The sequence below is a fragment of the Sinohyriopsis cumingii genome, chromosome 4 (assembly GCF_028554795.1).
Source record: "Sinohyriopsis cumingii isolate HCF-2022 chromosome 4, ASM2855479v2, whole genome shotgun sequence".
In the NCBI taxonomy this organism is placed as follows: Eukaryota; Metazoa; Mollusca; class Bivalvia; order Unionida; family Unionidae; genus Sinohyriopsis; species Sinohyriopsis cumingii.
In genome coordinates this window covers 41232599-41253141 of record NC_142964.1, presented here as the reverse complement: position 1 = coordinate 41253141, position 20543 = coordinate 41232599, and the positions used below count along the sequence as shown (strand labels likewise).

At 36.0% G+C, this 20543-nt stretch overlaps 1 protein-coding gene and 1 pseudogene across 2 annotated transcripts in view; both read right to left on the bottom strand.

Moving 5' to 3' along the window:
* Positions 1 to 9952: 9952 nt before the first annotated feature.
* LOC149801039 (uncharacterized) lies at positions 9953 to 10654 on the bottom strand (annotated as a pseudogene).
* A 4882-nt stretch (positions 10655 to 15536) lies between these two features.
* LOC149801038 (long-chain fatty acid transport protein 2-like) overlaps positions 15537 to 20543 on the bottom strand; it is a 61496-nt gene continuing 56489 nt past the window's right edge. The window contains exons 11-12 of one of the 2 annotated variants that reach the window (XR_016420576.1): positions 17828 to 20186; positions 15537 to 17708 (exon numbers count right to left, since the gene is read on the bottom strand). Coding sequence is in view for 1 of the 2 variants with exons in the window: in XM_089955078.1 (XP_089811204.1) it covers positions 19873 to 20186 (314 nt within the window). In the remaining variant the exon portion in view is untranslated. Of the gene's footprint in view, positions 20187 to 20543 lie in introns of both variants that reach the window. The other variant, XM_089955078.1, reaches the window with a different exon arrangement.

The window sequence follows — 20543 nt, the reverse complement described above, 5'->3', positions numbered from 1 at the left end:
CCACCCGGTCCGTTTATGTATATCGTTTTATATCTAGCTATTGGATTATATACCGATGGTGCAGATGCTATATTTGATCGTTGATTTTTATAATAATCATCTTTGATCGTAACATCTGCTGATTCTGAATAATCAAGTATATATTTCTTTATTCTCCATGAACCCCACGGTGCATCATCGTCGGTAAAATCATCCAACAACGTTGCATATTTCTTATCGATATAGAACGAATCCGTTGCAACCCTAACTGCGGTATCAGGAAATTTATGTATCATAGATAGTAAATTTATGCTCACGTAGGCCAACATCGATGATCTTACATGCGTATACTGAGGCGATTCTCCATCCATTTAGCTTACAATCGTACCTAATCGTGTTTCATTTGATAAATAAACATCCTCGCGGTATATAAATATATTTCTCGCTGCTGCATCAGCAACTATAAAATCGTATTCGGTATCATCCAGTATTAATCGTGCATGACGTTGTTTATGATCATATGTTCCACCTTGAGTAAATTTTCCTATTATTTTTCTTCCAAGATCCTTTGCTGTTTTATCGCTATTATTGAGTTTATTCTCGAGGATTCTAGGAGCTTCTTTAATGATATCATCCTTGAAAGCATCAGGACATTTTTCTCTAAATTCTTTAATGACCTCATCGAGACTGATATTTTCCCTCGGTGGTAACCAAACCTCGGTTTGTTTCTTATATGATATAATTGCCTCACTAACCACCAACGATACCAATATCGCACAATCGAGCATATATCGTAATAAAACTATTGGTGCCCAGCGTTTTTCTGAGAAATGTCTACCAAACCAAACATAACATATCGTATGAAGATCCATAGCAAACTCGAATGATTCAACGCAAGCAAATCCAGTTAGATCAAAATCCGGCAATGGTCCATTTATCGATACTCGCGTCATTTCATGTGTTGGATGACCGAACCTTACAAAATACTTTGAACAGTCTCCGTATCCGAGAAAACTTCCTGGATAACACGCAACCATATCAACAGATATCATATCGTTGTAATTATATTTGGTATTCCACAATTCGCCGTGGCCATACTCAACACAACTTGATTGTATATCCGAAAGAAATTCATTTCGGGTTGGTTTTCACGAATTTTTTTCTCTTGCAACATGAGCTGCAACAGATGGAACAGTAAAACAGTTGCTGAGCAACTCATCAATATTTTCTGAACATTTTTGAGCAAGATCTTTCATTTCTTCATGAAGGGATTCTTTACGATATATTTGACCGTTAGGTCGCACAAATTGATCATATTTTTCATCATCTGAGCTCTTAAATAACCACACTGACACAGGATCGTTTTTACTTATTTTGTTAATAAAATCAAACATGTTATCATCATAAAATTTAACAGTTCGATTTCGTGGAAATATTGTTACTGCGCTAGTCCACGCGTGCGCTTTATGATCAATAATTTCGATCGAAGCTCCTTTTGGTTTATATTTTTATTCTGAAAAGATAACTTCTATCATCGAGCTGTTTAATAATAGCTGCTGCTCTTTTGTCATTCATCGTAGCGTCGATGATACCGTCGACACCTTTGGTGTTACGTATAATCTTGAACGTTGACCAGACATGAGATGCACCATCTGCGTGAAATTCTTTCTTGGCGTCGTGAATTTTATTGATCAAACTTTTATTTTCCGATCAACCAGATCTCGTATTGGTAGATCAGAAGATATCATGTCGAGGTTGAATATACTTGTTTTCCAAGGCTTGATTCTGGATAATCTCTCAAACTCATCCATATTATATTTCAGACAAGTATTTAAATAAAAAATATTATATATACAATGTCTCAACAGAACAAGTGCAAATGGTTGATGATCGGATCATTGACTTGTTGTAATAAACCCTGCAGGAAAGAATTCTGCGGACAACACATGCAAAACGTTCGCAGCGGAAGTCTAGAACCAATACCATGTCTGCGATGTGGTGCTGGAGTACGAGGAAAACACAGTTGTGTGCGTGTTGTGGTGGTAAACGATACAGAGAGCTTAAAAGATATTATGACAAAAAAAATAACGACCCTGACAGAGTCAAGGACAACGCTATCTGACTAAGTTTTCAGACAAATTATGCTTTAAACAAATGATATTACATATATGGAGCAAAATATGAACCACGAATTTATAAAGCATCCTATAATAACAAACTACGAATCAAATATTGATGGTATGATCAGAAATTGTCAGAAGAAAATACTAGTTGGTTCTGTTAATAAATTCGGTTATCTAGTGATTAATACAAAGGGAAATAAACATTATCCCTGTCATCGATTCGTGTATGAATGTCACAAGGGGTTGAAAGACAGTCTTGTGATCGATCATATTGACGGGAATCCTCAAAATAATAATTTATCCAACCTTCAAGCTGTCACACAGAGCGAGAATGATACACGTGGTAATACTGGGAGATGTAAAACAACCGGAAAGAGGGCGGTAAAATCTACAAACAGAGAAGCTGGCGAAGAAATTATATTTCAATCAATGAATTCATCTGGCAAATAATTTGATATCTGCCGGCGTTCGGTACAATTTGTCGTGGAAAATATATATAAATCCGCCTTCTCAAAAAAAATATAAACAGAAAATTGTTTTCTATTATTGTTAAGTACAAACTGTCATCAAGTAATTACCTCGGATTCTATTTATTAACTATTTATTTAATTATTTATATCGTTAAAAATATATATTTCAGTGTATTTAAGGGAGATAACTCCGTTGACTATATTCCTGTAATGAATTTACCTCTCTTTGACCATGTCAAGGCCCCGCAGATGTATTTACGTTAAAATATCAGACTTGTAAATAAATAATTTTTTGCATTGATTATCCTTGTTATGTTAGGTGAAAACCGGTAATATTGTATCATAAATTCGATAAATTGTTCTGAAATATTTTATATTTATATTAGTCTGAAATATTTTATATTTATATTTTTCTGAAATATTTTATATTTATATCTTTCTGAAATATTTTATATTTATATTTTTCTGAAATATTTTATTTTATCAGAAATATTTTATATTTATATTTTTCTGAAATATTTTATATTTATATTATTCTGAAATATTTTTTTCTCCATAAAATCTGATCGATTTGTATAATTTTGAGTGCCAACCACTATATCAATTTCAGAACAATAATACAATATTTCAGAATAATATAAAATATTTCAGAATAATATAAACTATTTCAGAATAATATAAATATAAAATATTTCTGATAAAATAAAATATTTCTGAACAATAATAAGATATTTTTTGTAGTATTTTTTGCAAAACTGATCGATTTTGTTAATTTTGAGTACCTAACTACATATCAGGATTACAAAATTGATTGATTTACACGATTTTCAGTACCAATCACCATATCAGAATTAACAATCTGATTGATTTTGTTAATTTTGAGAATCATTTACCCCCGTCAATTTCTGAATAAATAAAATATTTCACAATAAAATATTTCAGATTATAATAATTATTTCAGAATAAAATATTTCAGATTATAATAATTATTTCAGACTATCTGCAAAACTGATTGATTTACACGATTTTGAGTACCAATCACCATATCAGAATTAACAAACTGATTGATTTGCATGATTTTGAGTACCAATCACCATATCAATTTAAGATATTTCTGATAAAACAAAATATTTCTGATAAAATAAAAAAATATTTCAGAATAATAATATATTTTTTGTAGTATTTTTTGCAAAACTGATCGATTTACATGATTTTGAGTACCTAAATACCCATCAGAATTAACAAACTGATCGATTTACATGATTTTGACTACCAATCACCATATCGGAATTAACAAACCGATTGATTTGCATGATTTTGAGAACCAACCACCACATATCAATTTTATAATTTAAAAAAATATTTCAAAATAAATAAAATATTTCAAAATAATAAAATATTTCAGAATAATAATAAGATTTTTTTGTAGTATTTTTTGCAAAACTGATCGATTTACATGACTTTGACTACCTAAATACCCATCAGAATTAACAAACTGATCGATTTACATGACTTTGACTACCTAAATACCCATCAGAATTAACAAACTGATCGATCTACATGATTTTGAGTATCAGCCACCATATCAATTTCAGAATAAATAAAATATTTCAGAATAAATAAAATATTTCTGATAAAATAAAATATTTCTGAAAAATCTACGATAAAAGTCTACGATTTCACATACAGATTCACAACTAGTTGTTCCCCACGCAGATCAATTAAGTGTCCAAGGTGGTCAGTTAGTTTAAAATTTATTCGTGTTAACATATTATTATGACACCGCAGATAAACATGATTAGTTGGTTCTTGCACGATCAAATCCCCAGGGGGAACTTGTGGTGTGAACGTGTATAAAATGTATCCTTGTTGAGCCTGATTTGATTTTCCGAGATCTATTTGATAGCTACCATCGATCACATCACAAACTAGATTAACCGTGATCGTTGAAGTTATATTAACAATTCCCGGAGATACATGTCTACCGCCTCCGTGTGGATCATTATTATATCTAAGAACAGTTGCTGGTGGGACTATTTTTCTCCACACAGCTAGTATTTCAGGAAAGTTTTTATTGATAAGATTATTGAGTGATCTTATCAATTCGCCGGTTTCAAATCCTGGTAGTGTAAAATTTAATAAATCTGCTTCAGTTATTTTATAATGATCAATATATGCTTGTTTGATACTATTTTTTTCTCCTGTATCTATATAATTAGTAACATTTATTACTTCAATAATAGTCTGATTAAAGTATTTAAGATCTGATACAATTTGGTTTAAATGTTGTATCATTGCAAAGATCTGATGTTTTAGATTGATATTGGGATACTCCAGGATATATTTTTTAAATAAATGTGATAATGTCGTTAATGTAGTTGTGTATTCAGTTTTAATTCTATTAGCTGATGATTTGAAATCTCTTTCATAAACAATATTAGTTGAAGTTTTTATATCAAAATCAATGATAGAAAATTGTACCATAAGATATAATTTTTCATCATGAATAGTACGAGTATCCCTACCAGTCCATGGATACAAATTTTAGTATTCTGGAGTTTTTATAAACTTTGTTTCGTCCGTGAGAAATTCAATTAATTTTGGTTCTGGTGGTCCTTCATGCACTGGGGGAACATCCGGCCATCCTAGTACGGATCTTATCGTGGAGTGATAAATATCAACGACGTAATCAGGCAAGCTTGTTTCGATTGCAGCAGACAGTTTTGGTTCATGAACGTTAATCGATATTTTTGATTCTTTTCCTGTTATTGATTTTATTCTACGCGCAAATTCTTCATTGATTTGTTCGATCTCATAACTACCAGTTGGTATTCCAACAACAACCCAGTCAGGTATTCCATTGGGTTTATTTTTATTAGCAAATACAAGCGAATTATTTGCTGGTGTACCATTATATGATTTCGATCTGATATTTGGCCAACTATGGTATACTCATAATTGCGCTAGTGCAATTTCTTTTACTGGAATTGCAGTTGGAAAATTGATACTAAATTCAGGATTAGTCGAGCTTACCGAGATCATCATGGTCTTGTGCGGGGTTGTGCTCGTCACGATCTGCTGGAGTAGCTCTACTGATGTCATTATTAATACTCCTACCTTTAATACCAGCGCAGTTGTATATTTTAATCATCTCTGAAAACTCAAAATCAGATATAATTCCATCACTGAGACTCGCTGATAACAACGAAGAGAACTTCGAGTATGCGACCGTCGCTGTATGTAATCTTATCATGTAATCGGATAATTTTTCATTCGTGCAGGTACATATTTTTTTTTTTTTGCAATGATACTGAGCACACCTGCAATCGTTGTTGTAGCTGAAATACAAATAGTTACAGCTACTGGTGCCATCATTGTCATTGTTGCTAATATCACACCGGTTCCAGCAACAACAGCGGATACTGAATAAACGATCACGTCGACGATAACTAGTCGTCGTCGATATTTCTTTACTTTTACTGTATATTGTTCGACTCGATCCTTCAACGGTGCCTGCCATTCACGCGCTTGATTGTACCTAAATTTTTGAACGTCGATTGAGGTACTCATTATATTTTATACAGTAATCAATTGAGGTGTTTCAGCTACAAATTCTAGACACCACCAGTAAGATGTTGCGGTTAATTTCTTATCAGTTGCTTCCAGAATAAATATTTCTTCGTTTCCGCTATTTAATACAACAGATACAACCCCGGAAAACTTATCAGTTGAATGCCACCATGGATACGTTGTAAATATTTCAAAATTTTGCAGCACTGAACACAGACAGCCTGTACACGCCAGTGACTGTTGCGGTATATTTGATAGTTTTATTTTGCTGCGACCATGTTGCCAATCCAGATGATACTGTGTATACGATGTTGGTAATATCAGCGGAAGTAACCCCGCCGGGAATTTTAATCAAACTGGTTTTATTAACGATCTCAGGAATCCCCGCTACGATGTTTTGCTGTGTTTGTTTGATCGTGTCGATGTTCGTCTTGATATCAACGAGTTTTACGTCAACGGTCAACGGATTACCAAAAAATTCCTCTGCGGTTTCGTTAAGTTTTCTAAAATTTCTACGGAGATTTGTCAACGCGTTTGTGTGAACGTCATACTCGTCCCGCAACGTGGATAATTTACTATCTATGGTGTTGTAGTTGACGTCAACGTATTTTTTGTTCCGGCATCTTCGTCGATGTTGGATCTCTCAAAACTACTATCATATTCTCGTTCATACTGAATTCTCCCGTCATTGTGTCACCGGTATTTTTCACGCGATTAGCAACACTTGCTGTAATTTGATATCTGATGGCTGTAAACGATACACTTGAATCCCTGATTTTTCCGCTGTCAGTAAACACAAGGATATTATCCGTGACCGCAACGAGTACTCGTCGAATTATATCATTCCATTTGATATTGCTGGTTTTTAGTTTACCATATCGATCCTGAAAAATAACAACCTCATCTGGGTCAACTCCAGCAAGATTCATAATATCAGCGAGTTCATCTTTAGTCGCGTACTTCGATAGGTCAATGTCATCGGACTTTTTCTTAATGCCGGAAGAAGATCTTCTTCCGTAAATATCAACCATTATATAAGATCTAAGATCTAAGATCTGTTTAAAACGAATTGGTTGCTTGTATAATCATGCACGACTTTATGTGGTGGTTTGGATGATTTTGATATAGCGTTAAGTACATTAATTACTTCACGGTCGCATATTGGTGGATCTGTCATTGTTTGTGTGGGTAGCGATGAATACCAAACTTGCGCGTGAAGTGGTGCAATATACTTGATAAACTCACGCGGTGGAGCTAACCCATATGAATCAAAATAAACGATTCCACGTGGATCAACCGCGGATGATACCCAATGAGTACCGAGTCCTGAATTCAAGTCAAGATTAATAATACCTGTTTCGAATTCTTTCGGTTGTTTCGGTAATTAATCTCTCATAAAAACACTTCTGAAGTTTTTTATTTTTAGTTGTTTAGCAGCATCAAGTAAATCAAAATTTGATGCTGGAGCGTCTAACGAAGTGATCCTGGAAGCCTCAGACATCTTCCCCAACGAGATCCCGACAATCTTAGACCAGATCCCTTTTTATACCCTTTTCCTGTTGCTTTCTTTAGAGCCATTCCAGCAGAGGTTCCAACAGCACCTAACGCGGCTGCTTTTGCTACGGCTGGAGCGGCAGCAGCTATTAACGCTGGTATTGCTGCAAGAAGTGGAAAAATACCACCTGTTTTAATTGAGTCTTTAATCGCATCCGCAAAGAGAATAAGTTTGACGCCTGTTTTTGATTGTTTAGCGCCGTTGAAATGTTTAAGTTGACGTTCTGATAATGATAATTTATTTTGACCACCCGTGATCTGATCTCGCTTTAGTAATATTTTCATTCCGCAGTTTTTTGCTGAATTTGATTGAAGGCTTTTAATCTGACCAGGAATCAGACTGACACTAACATGATGATATGACATTTTATGATAAATACTTGCCACGCTCTAAATAATGATTACAGATTTTCCACTGGTGCATCAATAACCCTCATTCGTCCACCAACACCCTCAAGCAACATTGATTTGTCGCTAAATATAACAGCAACTGCTCTGTAAGCACCATACATAGCTGGTGGACCAACTACGGCAACAGGAGGTTGTGTTACCTGAGCTCGAAAGTGAATATCAACGACAGATTGTCTAGATAAATCAAGATGTTCCAACGAAAAGTAATAAATCGGATATAATGTTGTAAAATCTAGTTGTGATATTCGTAGACCAGTATCTATATTTAGATCACGTCCCATAAATGACATCAAACGATGATATGCACTCGCTACATGATTTTGATCAAAATTCAACAATATATCTTCAGCTGGTTCTTGATGTCCATTTATCCGCAAAGAAACTTCATTAAGTTTGCCAAATATCATATGACTGCGTGTTTGTAAACTCATTCGCGCAAAATCCTGAAAAGCAACAAATATATGTCGTGGTGCGGAAACACCCTGCTGTGAAGCTATATGCCATACCGACGGGTGGAGGTTGAGCTGCAGCTATTTCAGTTGGAAGATCTCGTAAAATCTTTTTTATTTATTTAGTTCGTTTTTGCTATTTTATCAGTTTGTTTAGCAGTTTGTTCTAACGGAGGAAGTAGACTCTCGGTAACTTTTGTAACAGGTTTAAATAATTGTTCTGCGCCTTCTACAAATTCAACTTGGGCTTCTTGACGTTCTTGCAATTTTTGTCTAACAGAATCACGAACAGGAATAAATTTCTTTATTGCTTCTAGTCTCTCTCGAGCTAATCTAGCAGTGTGAGATTTACTAGCCGGTGACATTTATTAATATGATGATGATTTAATTATAGCAGCAGAGAGGGTGGGACCTCAATTAAGACGTAATTGCGTAAACAGCGTGCATAATAAACTAGAAAAAATCACCAACGACAATGGAGTAATATTAACTGGAAATTCCATAGAGATTTTCTCAGTAAAGTGTCGACGCTTTTTTAAAAATCTGTCGACACTTTTCTTTTTTTCGATCATTTGTAGGAAGGCTTATTTTCGACTTTTGGACCCTTCTACAAAAAGGTCTGTTCACCATCTCTGCTGCTCAAACATAAAATATAAAAACCTTGTCATTTTCCATCGAAATTTAAGTCACGGACTCGATCAATTCCTATAAATACATATAATATCTTTTAAGTGCTTGTTCTGTTTTGACGTGGATACAATTAACATTTTATTGCAAATCTATTCAACGATATACCCGACTATTATCTTTATTGGCGAGTCAAATAACAAGTAATGCTTCTGATCACTTGTCCTTAATACCCTGCTGTATGGACAACGGCTTCAATAGCTCATTGACAGATTTTCATTTCCCTAAAGAGAGCCTCATATCCCGACTGATTTGACTTCTTTCCATTCTTGCCCTCAATCTAGTTTCAACTGGATAACCAAAGAGCTAAGATTGTTTAATTACCGTGTAAATAACGTAGCATAGCCATGCGGTTGTTGTGACAATGTACGTCGTAATTAATATTGTTGTAGGGTTTAACGCCATTTTTCAGCACACGATGGGCTATACATGGCGGCCAGTATTAATCTATCTATAAATAAGTTGACGCAGTCACACTTGACTATTAAGCAACGGGTGGTACGTGGTCAAAGATAAAGTAAAGATGGAACTGATAGGACAGTCAGAAGAGTAATGATAGGAAAGGCAGAAATAAGTAAAAGTGTGTCAGTGTACGTTTTCGTCCCTTCATACTCAGACTAATCCGGCTACCGTAGCGGCAATGAGATATGGTACCTCAACCGGCATAGCCCTGAGAATCACTAGGTCTTACTTGTAACTGACTAGTTCATTAGAATGTGATTTTGGAAAGCTCCTGTTTGTAAGATACCAAGTCAGGAGCTTCTGCAATTATTGATGGTAATTTGTTCCAAGTCCCTATTGTACATGGGAAGAAGCTGAACTTGAAACAATTTGTCGATGCTGACTTTAATTGGAACTTTTTCCTGTGGTTTGTCCTAGTTTGGATATATGCCAGGGTCAGGTATTTGTCTGCTGGTATGTCCACTAGGTTGTTCGAAATCTTGTACATCATGGTTAGCTGGGCCTTGGTTCGCCTGGATTCGAGTGATTCCTAATGGAGATGGTTGAGCATTGAACTGACACTGCTAGTATTACGATATTCATTTGTGGTAAACCTAGCCGCTCTCCTCTGAACCATCTCTATCTTATTTGTTAGATCTTTACTATGTGGGTTCCACACAGTCGAGCAATACTCAAGACCTGGTCGAACCAGAGTGAAATATGCCGCACTTTTTACTTCTTCATTGTTGATTTGGAGGTTGCGGCGCAGGAAACCAAGGTTACTGTTCCCTTTTATCACTATCTTGTCTATGTGCCTTTTCCAAGAGAGGTCTCTAGACAATTCCACCCCGAGATATTTTGTTGCCTGCACATTGGCTAATTTGTGCCCCTTAAGAGTATATTCGGACAAGATTGGTGATTTTTTCCTGTAAACTCTTAGGATGCTGCATTTTTCTAGATGGAACGACATACCCCAAGTTCTTTCCCAGAGGGCCAGTTGGTTCAGGTCTTCTTGAAGGATCTCACAGTCCTTGGAGGCATTTATTTCCCGGTAGACTATACAGTCATCTGCAAAAAGTCTTGTGTTGGATTTGACGCTTGCAGGTAGATCATTGATGAACACCAGGAAGAGTATGGGACCCAAAACACTCCCCTGAGGTACCCCACTAACAACTGGTGCTGGGTCTGATGTTGCTCCATCTACTATAACTTTCTGCGATCTGTCTGATAGGAAATCTCTGATCCATTTCTGTGTGTTACCCCTGATGTCATAGTGGTCCAACTTACTGAGGAGTCTTTCATGGGGGACACGATCGAAAGCCTTACTGAAGTCAAGGATTGCAAGGTCATACTGCTTCCTTTTGTCTAAGGATTTGGCGAGCTCATCCACTAGGGTTATGAACTGTGTTTCACAGCTTCGTCTGGCACGGAAACAATGCTGGCAGTCTGTTAGAATGTTGTAGCGATCTAGATGTTGCATCATATTGCTGACTATGATGTGTTCAAGCATTTTGCAGCAGATACATGTAAAGGACACCGGTCTATAATTGCTGGACTTGAATCTTTCTCCATTTTTGAAGATAGCTGTAACGTTTGCTGTTTTCCAGACATCAGGGACATAACCTGTTGAGAGGCACTTCTGGTAAATACTGAGTTATGGTGCACACTCTTCTGCTAGATCTAGATCTTTCAGGATCCTTGCTGGAATCATGTCTGGTCCTGTAGCTTTCTGTGGGTTAATTTTCCGCAACAAGCTGTATACACCTTCTACAGTAACTTGGATGTCAGGCATTGGTGGGTAACGATCTCCATGTAGGCTTGGTAGACATGAGTGAAGCTGATCTAGGTAGTTTGGTTCGGTTAAGGATAGAGGTTTGTAGAAGGCACCAACGTATAGGCCTGATGCCCCTTTAACCTTGATTTTGGCCCAAACTAACTCAAAATTATTATCTGCCTTAAGTTCTTCTGGCTCGCAGCTGGAGTACTGGTCTGTTACTAGGACAAATACACCACCCCCATGGGATCCCTCTGGACGATCTTTGCGATAGGACCTGAAATTTGCTGGGAATACTTCAGATGAATTTATGCTGCTGTCTAGCCACGATTCCGTACCAATAACAATGGTGGCTTTGGTAGAGGAGATTATATTGCTTAGTAGTCCCTTCTTTCCAGGCCCCTTTATAGATTGACAATTAATTACTAGGATTCTCATGGGTAAGTCAGTTCTAATTCCAGTGGGACCATGTGTTGTAGAGGTGCTTCTCTGCTTGTGTGGAGATGAAGTAGCAGTTGGGTTGTTAAAATTTATCTCACTGTCTGCTTGGGTACTGTCACTAAGGCAGTGGTAACTATTACTGGTATCGAAGATAAAAGTGTCAAATTTTCCAGTGGAGAAGTTTGGCAAACCACACTGAATACAATCCCAGCTTACATTGTGGAGGGTTTTGAAAACGGCTTCTGGCATACCCATACACTCTTGATGATACCATACTTCTAACAAAAGGCTACGTAGATAGAGGAGAACGAGTTTCTTCCTCCATACTGGTCCTTTTGCCTTCGACATTGTTATTTTTAGAGTGGTAATGAGGTGGGTGGAGAGCGATAATTTCTGACGATCCCGAATCAGTACTGGTTGTGTATTATTATTGTCCTCTGCCTGGAACGTCAGGGTAAATATTTTGTGCATGATGAGGGTAAGGGTGATGAAAGATAAGTTAATGGTGTGTAACATGTTTTAACTTATATCTATCAAGTCCAAAAAAAAAAAAAAGAAAACGGATGTTTACCATTTAGGGTTGCATTGTGGGATTTGCTGGTGAGTGACCAGCGTAGATTAAAAGGGAATACCTTAAATTTTAAATAGAGTCTCTGTGATATTCAGCCAATGTGGGTATGTGAGAAAGCCTGCCAGTAGCAGCTAATGGTGGAGGAAGAACCCAGGAAAAGCCCGGAAAGAACCACCGACCCACGAGAAGCTACTGGCAAGCTTTCTCACATACCCACATTGGCTGAATATCACAGAGACTCGAACCCACGCAGACAGAGATGAGATGGCAGCGATCCGTAACACAGAGCGCTTTAGACCACTCGGCCACTCGAGGCCCCCATCGTAATTAATACAAGAATGAATTGGTAATTTAGCGGTATTTTTTGATAATGGAATATAGTAGGGTCGTAATACATGAGGATTATCACAATCGTCAGGTAACTTCAGCAATAAAACAGAGTTTCAAGATGGCCATTATTAGGGCCATATAGGAGGTCCAAGTGACAACATTTTCATCGTGGAACAGTTATACCTAAGAATGAATGGGTCTGTAAAGTTTTATTGCAATCCTACCAGTAGTTGTTTGGAGTAGTCATAAGCTGTGCTAACATATGTTGAAGGGCAGATCTATGACCAGGAAAGCTACAAATAACATATGCTGGAGGGCAGATCTATGACCAGGAAAGCTACAAATAATGTTCTAGAGGGCAGATCTATGACTAGGAAAGCTACAAATAACATATACTGGAGGGCAGATCTATGACTAGGAAAGCTACAAATAACATATGCTGGAGGGCAGATCTATGACTAGGAAAGCTACAAATAACATATGCTGGAGGGCAGATATATGACTAGGAAAGCTACAAATAACATATGCTGGAGGGCAGATCTATGACTAGGAAAGCTACAAATAACATATGCTGGAGGGCAGATATATGACTAGGAAAGCTACAAATAACATATGCTGGACGGCAGATCTATGACCAGGAAAGATACAAATGTAAAATCAGGAAGATGAAACACAGATTTCTCAAATGTAGAAAAAAAGCATGAATTTAACAAGGTGAAAATGTTCCCCCACACAATATTTGCTTATCTACTCCCCTAATGTTTGGTCATCTGACCATAAGGCCAAGTGAGTTTATGGTATAGTCCTTCACCCATTTTGCATCCATTCACAATTTTTATTTATAAGTTCTTTGAAAAAAATCTGCTTGACCAATTTGCACAGAATTTTACATCAAGGCCTTTAAAATTTCTTTACAATTGATATGGATAATGTCACAGGGCTACCAAACACTATGAATTCACCACATATCAGTACTGTCACAGCTGACTGGGATAATGTCACAGGGCTACCAAACACTATGAATTCACCACATACCAGTACTGTCACAGCTGACTGGGATAATGTCACAGGGCTACCAAACACTATGAATTCACCACATACCAGTACTGGCACAACTGACTGGGATAATATCACAGTGCTACCAAACACTATGAATTCACCACATATCAGTACTGTCACAACTGACTGGGATAATGTCACAGGGCTACCAAAAAAAAACCCAATTTTCCAGCACCTTTGGTTCCAGTGCCTTGCTGGATTAACAGTTTTGCCGAACCAACCGAGGTCACGCATTGCCAATATAATGCGGTTTCATCTGCATTATACACTTCCTCAGGACTGAGGTGCTCATCAACTACAAGCTTCTGAAATTTGTCCACATACTCGGCAGCTCCTTCGTGGTCTGCAGACCATTTTTCTCCAGACGCTTTTTGCATGGAAATTCTATGACACTTCTGAGCCTGGTCATTTACCATCCCTGGCCTACAAGTACACTCCATCACTCCGACATTGTCGAAACCATTCCATCATCACTTGGTCATGCTCAGTAATCTTACTATCTTTCATAGTTTTTCTAATGTTCATTTGCTTCTTGGAATCACTGTCTGAATAGAATTTCAATATTTTGTCCCTCTGCTTCTTTACATCGTAAACAGTTGATGAACCAATACCATGTGTCACACAGCTTTCGCATGGAAACACCACAGTCCAATTGTTTTAACAGTTCTACTTTACCTTGTATCAATATTGACTAGTGTTTACGCTTGACATCACCAATGACACTTGCATCTTTCTTAGAAGCCATAGGTAGGGTTAAATAAGTAAAATAAGCTAAGAATCGCACAAAATACAAGTACTGTATCACCACCAAAAATTGCAGTGTAAACAATCCACGTGAGTGCGTGCCCAGTAAACTAATTTGGCGGTGTCGGGAATTTCAAGTACCCTCTCATAATTTTGTCTGGAGGTGCTGGACCATCTGTTGCCAGAAAATCGGTTGTTTACCTGTACCAAACACTATGAATTCACCACATATCAGTAATGTCACAACTGACTGAGATGTCACATAGCTACCAAACACTATGAATTCACCACATATCAATGCTGTCACAAATGACATGGATAATGTCACAGGGCTACCAAACACTATGAATTCACCAATATCGGTGTTGTCATAACTGACTGGGATAATGTCACAGTGCTGCCAAACACTATAAATTCACCACATATCAGTAATGTTGCAAATGACTAGGATAATGTTACAGTGCTACTAAACGTCTCAAAACACTGCACAACAGTCTCACTGACTTTGACAAAAAGCATCTTGGCATAGAGGCCTTTCAGTATTGGAGAAATGATGCTAATGTTTCATCAAAAATGACAGAAGATGCAAAACTGGAGAAACAACTGTTTCCATGGCATAAACAATCATCAGCATTGGATACATTATACAGACAGTAACTGTTCCTGTGTGAGACTATAAGGCAGATGTCAGACAGGTAAGTGAGTGATCACTTGCTCACCTGACCATCTTGATTACTAATAATTTAACTATACACCATAATTTACATACTGTAACAACTTACATAGATTTATGTAACAATATTTTGAGTACAAATTTAATTTCATGTACTATAAATTCATATGCATCCAGTATGTATGGTACTGGGCTTAATCTCAGACATTACTTTTGTACAACTTGGGAATAAATAAAATTTCTGAAACAAAACCAATGCAAATGTAATTTATTTTGTAATAAGAATATATATTTCTGAATCAACAAAAAAATCACTTTAAAAATCAACATTGTATATCAAATGTAAAGCAAAAATAAATTTCATGATTAGATCACATAATTAAATACTGTATAATAATGTTTCAACATATATGTAAAAATATTACATGCTGTAGATAAGAATCTGATTTTGCACCTGACTAAACTCTTGAATGATATGTATTAACTCAATTCTGACAAGGCAGGAAAACTAAAAAAACTGTCTATAACAAATATATATTTATCCTTTTCTCACACTATAGTAGCTGAACCAGGGGACATAAATATGAAAGAAGTCATTAACAGCAATGGTATGATTAATACAAATGGATGGTACAGTAAAACCTGTCTTGAAAGACCACTGTCATGTGAGACCACCTGGTCTTGAGAGACGCTGTTCTCAATGCACAGATTTACTGACTGTATAGTGTTATGACCTGTAATGACAGACCACCTGTCTTGAGAGACCATTATTTTTTGGCAGAATGGAGGGTTTTTCAAGACATGTTCTACTGTATTTATATTGCACAGTGCTGCAGCTCTCTTTAGGAATATCCAATATAGTAGGCGCTAATACTGGCTGTGAGGTGAATGTCCTAATTTATGATTCCCCAACTTCTGAACCTTTACACATTACTGAATAAGATATAAATACTACCTGCATATAGATACAAACAAGTGATTATTTCCAAAAAATAAAAAGCCTGAAAAATCATATTTACAAGAAACAAAATGAAGTCCACACTTAATCTTCTAAGACTATGTCAAATGAACAGTTAATAAACCTTACAGTGAGTGAATACAAATTAAGTATACATTTATTTCTTAGATACCTACCTTAAGGATTAGCTTTTGTTGTGGTCACAATTAACTAAAAGCATATCTAAGAAAGGTGATAACCAAACACTAAGAATTCACCACAAATCAGTACTGTCACAACTGAGTCATAGGGCTACCATATGCTATGAATTCACCACATATCAGTGCTGTCACAATTGCCTGGAATAATGTCACAGGGCTAACAAGTGCTATGAATTCATTACCTATCAGTACTGTCACAATTGACAAGGATAATGTCACAGTGCTACCAAACACTATGAATTCACCACATATCAATACTGTCACAACTGACTGAGATAATGTCACAGTGCTACCAAACACTAAGAAATCATCAAATATCAGTGTTATCACAACTGATTGGGATAATGTTACAATGCTACCAAACACTATGAATTCACTAAATATCAGTGCAATCACAACTGACTGAGATATTGTCACAATGGTGCCAAACACCATGAGTTCACCATATATCAATACTGTCACATCTGAATGGGATAATGTCACAGTGCTACCAAATCCTGAATTCACTACTTATTAGTACTGTCACAATGGACAGTTGTTGTTGTTGTTGTTGTTGTTTCAGGGTTTAACACCATTTTTCAGCACAAGATAGGCTATACATGGTGGCCAGTATAATTGGTGGAGGAAGAATCCTAGAAAACCCCAGGAAGAGCCACCAACATATGAGAAGCTACTGGCAGGCTTCTCACGTACCAACGTTAGCTGAGCCTAAGACTCAAACTCACACAGACAGAGGTGAGATGGCAGTGATCCGTAACGGTGAGCACTTTAGACCACTCTGCCACTCAGGGCCCCCACAATGGACAGAGATAATGTCACAATGCTACCAAATCCTGAACTCATTACCTATGGGGATAATGTCATGGCACTACTAAGATGGATTGAAAAAAGATAATGGATCTGTGATGGGTGCTGAAATAAGAAACTAAAAATTCCAAAATTTCAGTAAAATATCATCTCTCTTTAGCATATTGTGATGTAAGAAAATTTTTGGCATTATTTAAGTCAGAGAACTGGAAATTATAGTAGTTTCAATAAATTAATGCAAATATTGCCCATAACCATATTGTTTTTATGTCACCCCCAGGTTGATCCAAATGACTGGATATCTGACCATGAAAGAGTACACTCAATACAATCTGTGCCTGTCCACTTGTGATTAAATAATCTGACCATGAAACAGTACACTCAATACAATCCATGTCTGTCCACTTATGATTAAATAATCTGACCATGAAATAGTACACTCAATACAACCCATGCCTGTCCATTGCCTGTCCACTTGTGATGTAAATAATCTGACTATGAAATAGTACACTCAATACAATCCATGTCTGTCCACTTGTGATTAAATAATCTGACCATGAAATAGTACACTCAATACAATCCATGCCTGTCCACTTGTTATGTAAATTATCTGACCGAGAAAGAATCCAGTGAATGCTATCCATGCTGTCCACTTGTCATAAAGCACTCACAAGCATACTCAACCTACTTTCACTGTGACATAACTCAGTACTAACAAGAAAAATCAATTTACATAGTTTTTTCATTGAGGTAGTAATAAATGTATCCCCCCCAAAAATGCAGCAGTTAACTCCTATTGCACATGTATTTTGCTATTCCTGTTACAGCTACAGGAAAATATTTGTGAAAGTGTTTAAAATGTAAAACCATGAATTGTGTATTTATTACATCACCCCACCTACCCACCCCAACCCCACCCTTACACATATCAAATTTATACCTATATATTGATCTTGTGACCATAATAACCAAAACACCTTAGAAACTGTACATACTTATTATTTAGTCCGGTCCAACTACAAACAACACAAACCTGCTCTGATCATATAATATTCCAGTAGATGAGCATTTGTTGTTTGTTCTTTTGATGCTTCTAACAAATTTCATAAAACTCAAATCTGTCAAATGCTGGCAGAGCTGGATCACTGCAGTGTGCAGTTGAACCCAACATATAGTGAGCATACACTGTATGAAGTGTCTTAATTTGGTTTAACAAATACCTGAATAGTTATGGCAAGTGAATTTTATTTTACATATGACCTTTGACCCTATCCCTGGGACTTCATGAGAGGGAATCAAGAATAACATTCTTCTTCCAGAGGGTAATACATTAGCAAGTTAACTACTGTGTTTTACAAAATTCCACCCAGAAATGGGTAACACTAATGGACTGGCATACATATTTACAGATAAAAAACAAATGGAGGGTTTGTTTTGGTTTCCTTTGCTTTTCTTTTTTATGACACAAATCAAAACATCTCCATTCTTGACACTAAAGCATGGGAATAATAAAAGTTGTAATAATTATAAATACAACACAAACATGTATATTTCCTTTGACACTTACATAATGTGCATTATCCTTTGGTGATCCATTGCAGTTCACTAACCTTCACACTGCAAAATGGCCACTTTCAAAATATACATTGCTTCAGAAAGCTTTAAAGGTATACAACTGAGTGACTTCTGAAAGGATTTTTTAAAGCATTCAATGACAGATCATGAGACAGCATAATTTTTAAAAAAAAACTGTTAAGAAGAATATATGTATCAGTTGAGTTTCTGTTTTCTTTGATTGCACTCGGAGTATATTTAGTTTAAAATATGGACCACTTCCATTACAATCAATGCCAATTATTAACATGACAACAACCATTTCTGAAAATTATACAAGTGATATTTGCCATTCCCATAACAATTCAAAGACTTTCAAGCACTATTTAGCAAATGTAAATTTTCAACCAATTTAAAGACCCAAGTTTTGTAATTTTAAAATTCAAGCATTGATAATATTTTCTGGGACCTGTACAAACCCTGAACATAGAACCTTTTAGCAGCAACAAAATAAAACTGCTTATTGTTTAGTAACTAGTTAAAAACTCTAATTTCTCATCACAGAGAAATAATTTTCTTTTAACTTTCACACTGAAAAATATGTGTATCAACCTTTAAAACATCATACACTAAACTTTCCAGTAGTGCTAATGATGACATCATAAAAAGTCTTCTTTTGAATCACAATGTCGTTATGACTTTCCATCTAAGAGGAGTAAAGATTAAAAAAACTTCAGGGTGGCCACTATGTATTTAAAACCAGCTATACATCATATATCTTCTGGTGTAGTAGAGATAACAAGATTTTCAAGATGGCTGCCTGGGTGGCCATTCTAGACATCAGCAAAACTTTCATTTAGGATCAAGTAGGCATTATAAAATGTCCTTTTTTTTTTTTAAAAAACCTAAATAAATGTATTTTTCTGAGCTATTCTAGTTACCAGTGGAACAAATACAAACAAACTATTTCCATGATTAATCTTTCTTTTGAACTATAAATGCATAATGACAGATTGTTAGAGCACAGTAGCAATAAAAGAATTTTACATTATGGTGAATCAATAAAGAATAATTTATTCATAATTTCGATTTTGCAAGAAACTGAGGGTAAGAATCTTTTGTAAGGGGAGAATATGTTTTCTTCGTATCATCGGCATAGAAAAGTGGATCTGATATATTTTGCGGGTTGAAACCATCTTTCACAAAATCTGTTTTGAACTGTTTGAATGTCACAGTGACAGACATCTCGGGTGGGAAGCGTAAAAAGACAGGCTGAGCATAATGAGGCAAGTTCTTCTCACAGTGGTTGTAAATTTCCTTTAGGATTTTCTCACTGATGGGAACGTTCTTCTCCAAGTGGATAGCAGCCATTCCTGCTCGACCATCCTTCCCTGTAAAACAAATACATCCTATTCTTACATGAATCAATTTAAATAAGAAGATAACAAACACAATTGTTGATCAACTAATTTGTGTTTGTAAAATGCTTATGTCTCACTGAAGACCAGAAAATACCAAAAGTGCATACATTTTTTATATGAACACTTTATATAATGGAATTAAAAATCTAATCAGGTCATCTAAATATGCATACAAACAAGCATACTAAATTTAATATGTTAACCTCAACTTGTTTTTGCTTAATTGTGCCAACAAAGGTTCCGTAAATCCCAAAATGTTTAAAAAGTATGCACAAAATTTAAAACTTCATTCCATAATGGCCTAACATTGTTATAAAGTCAGATACT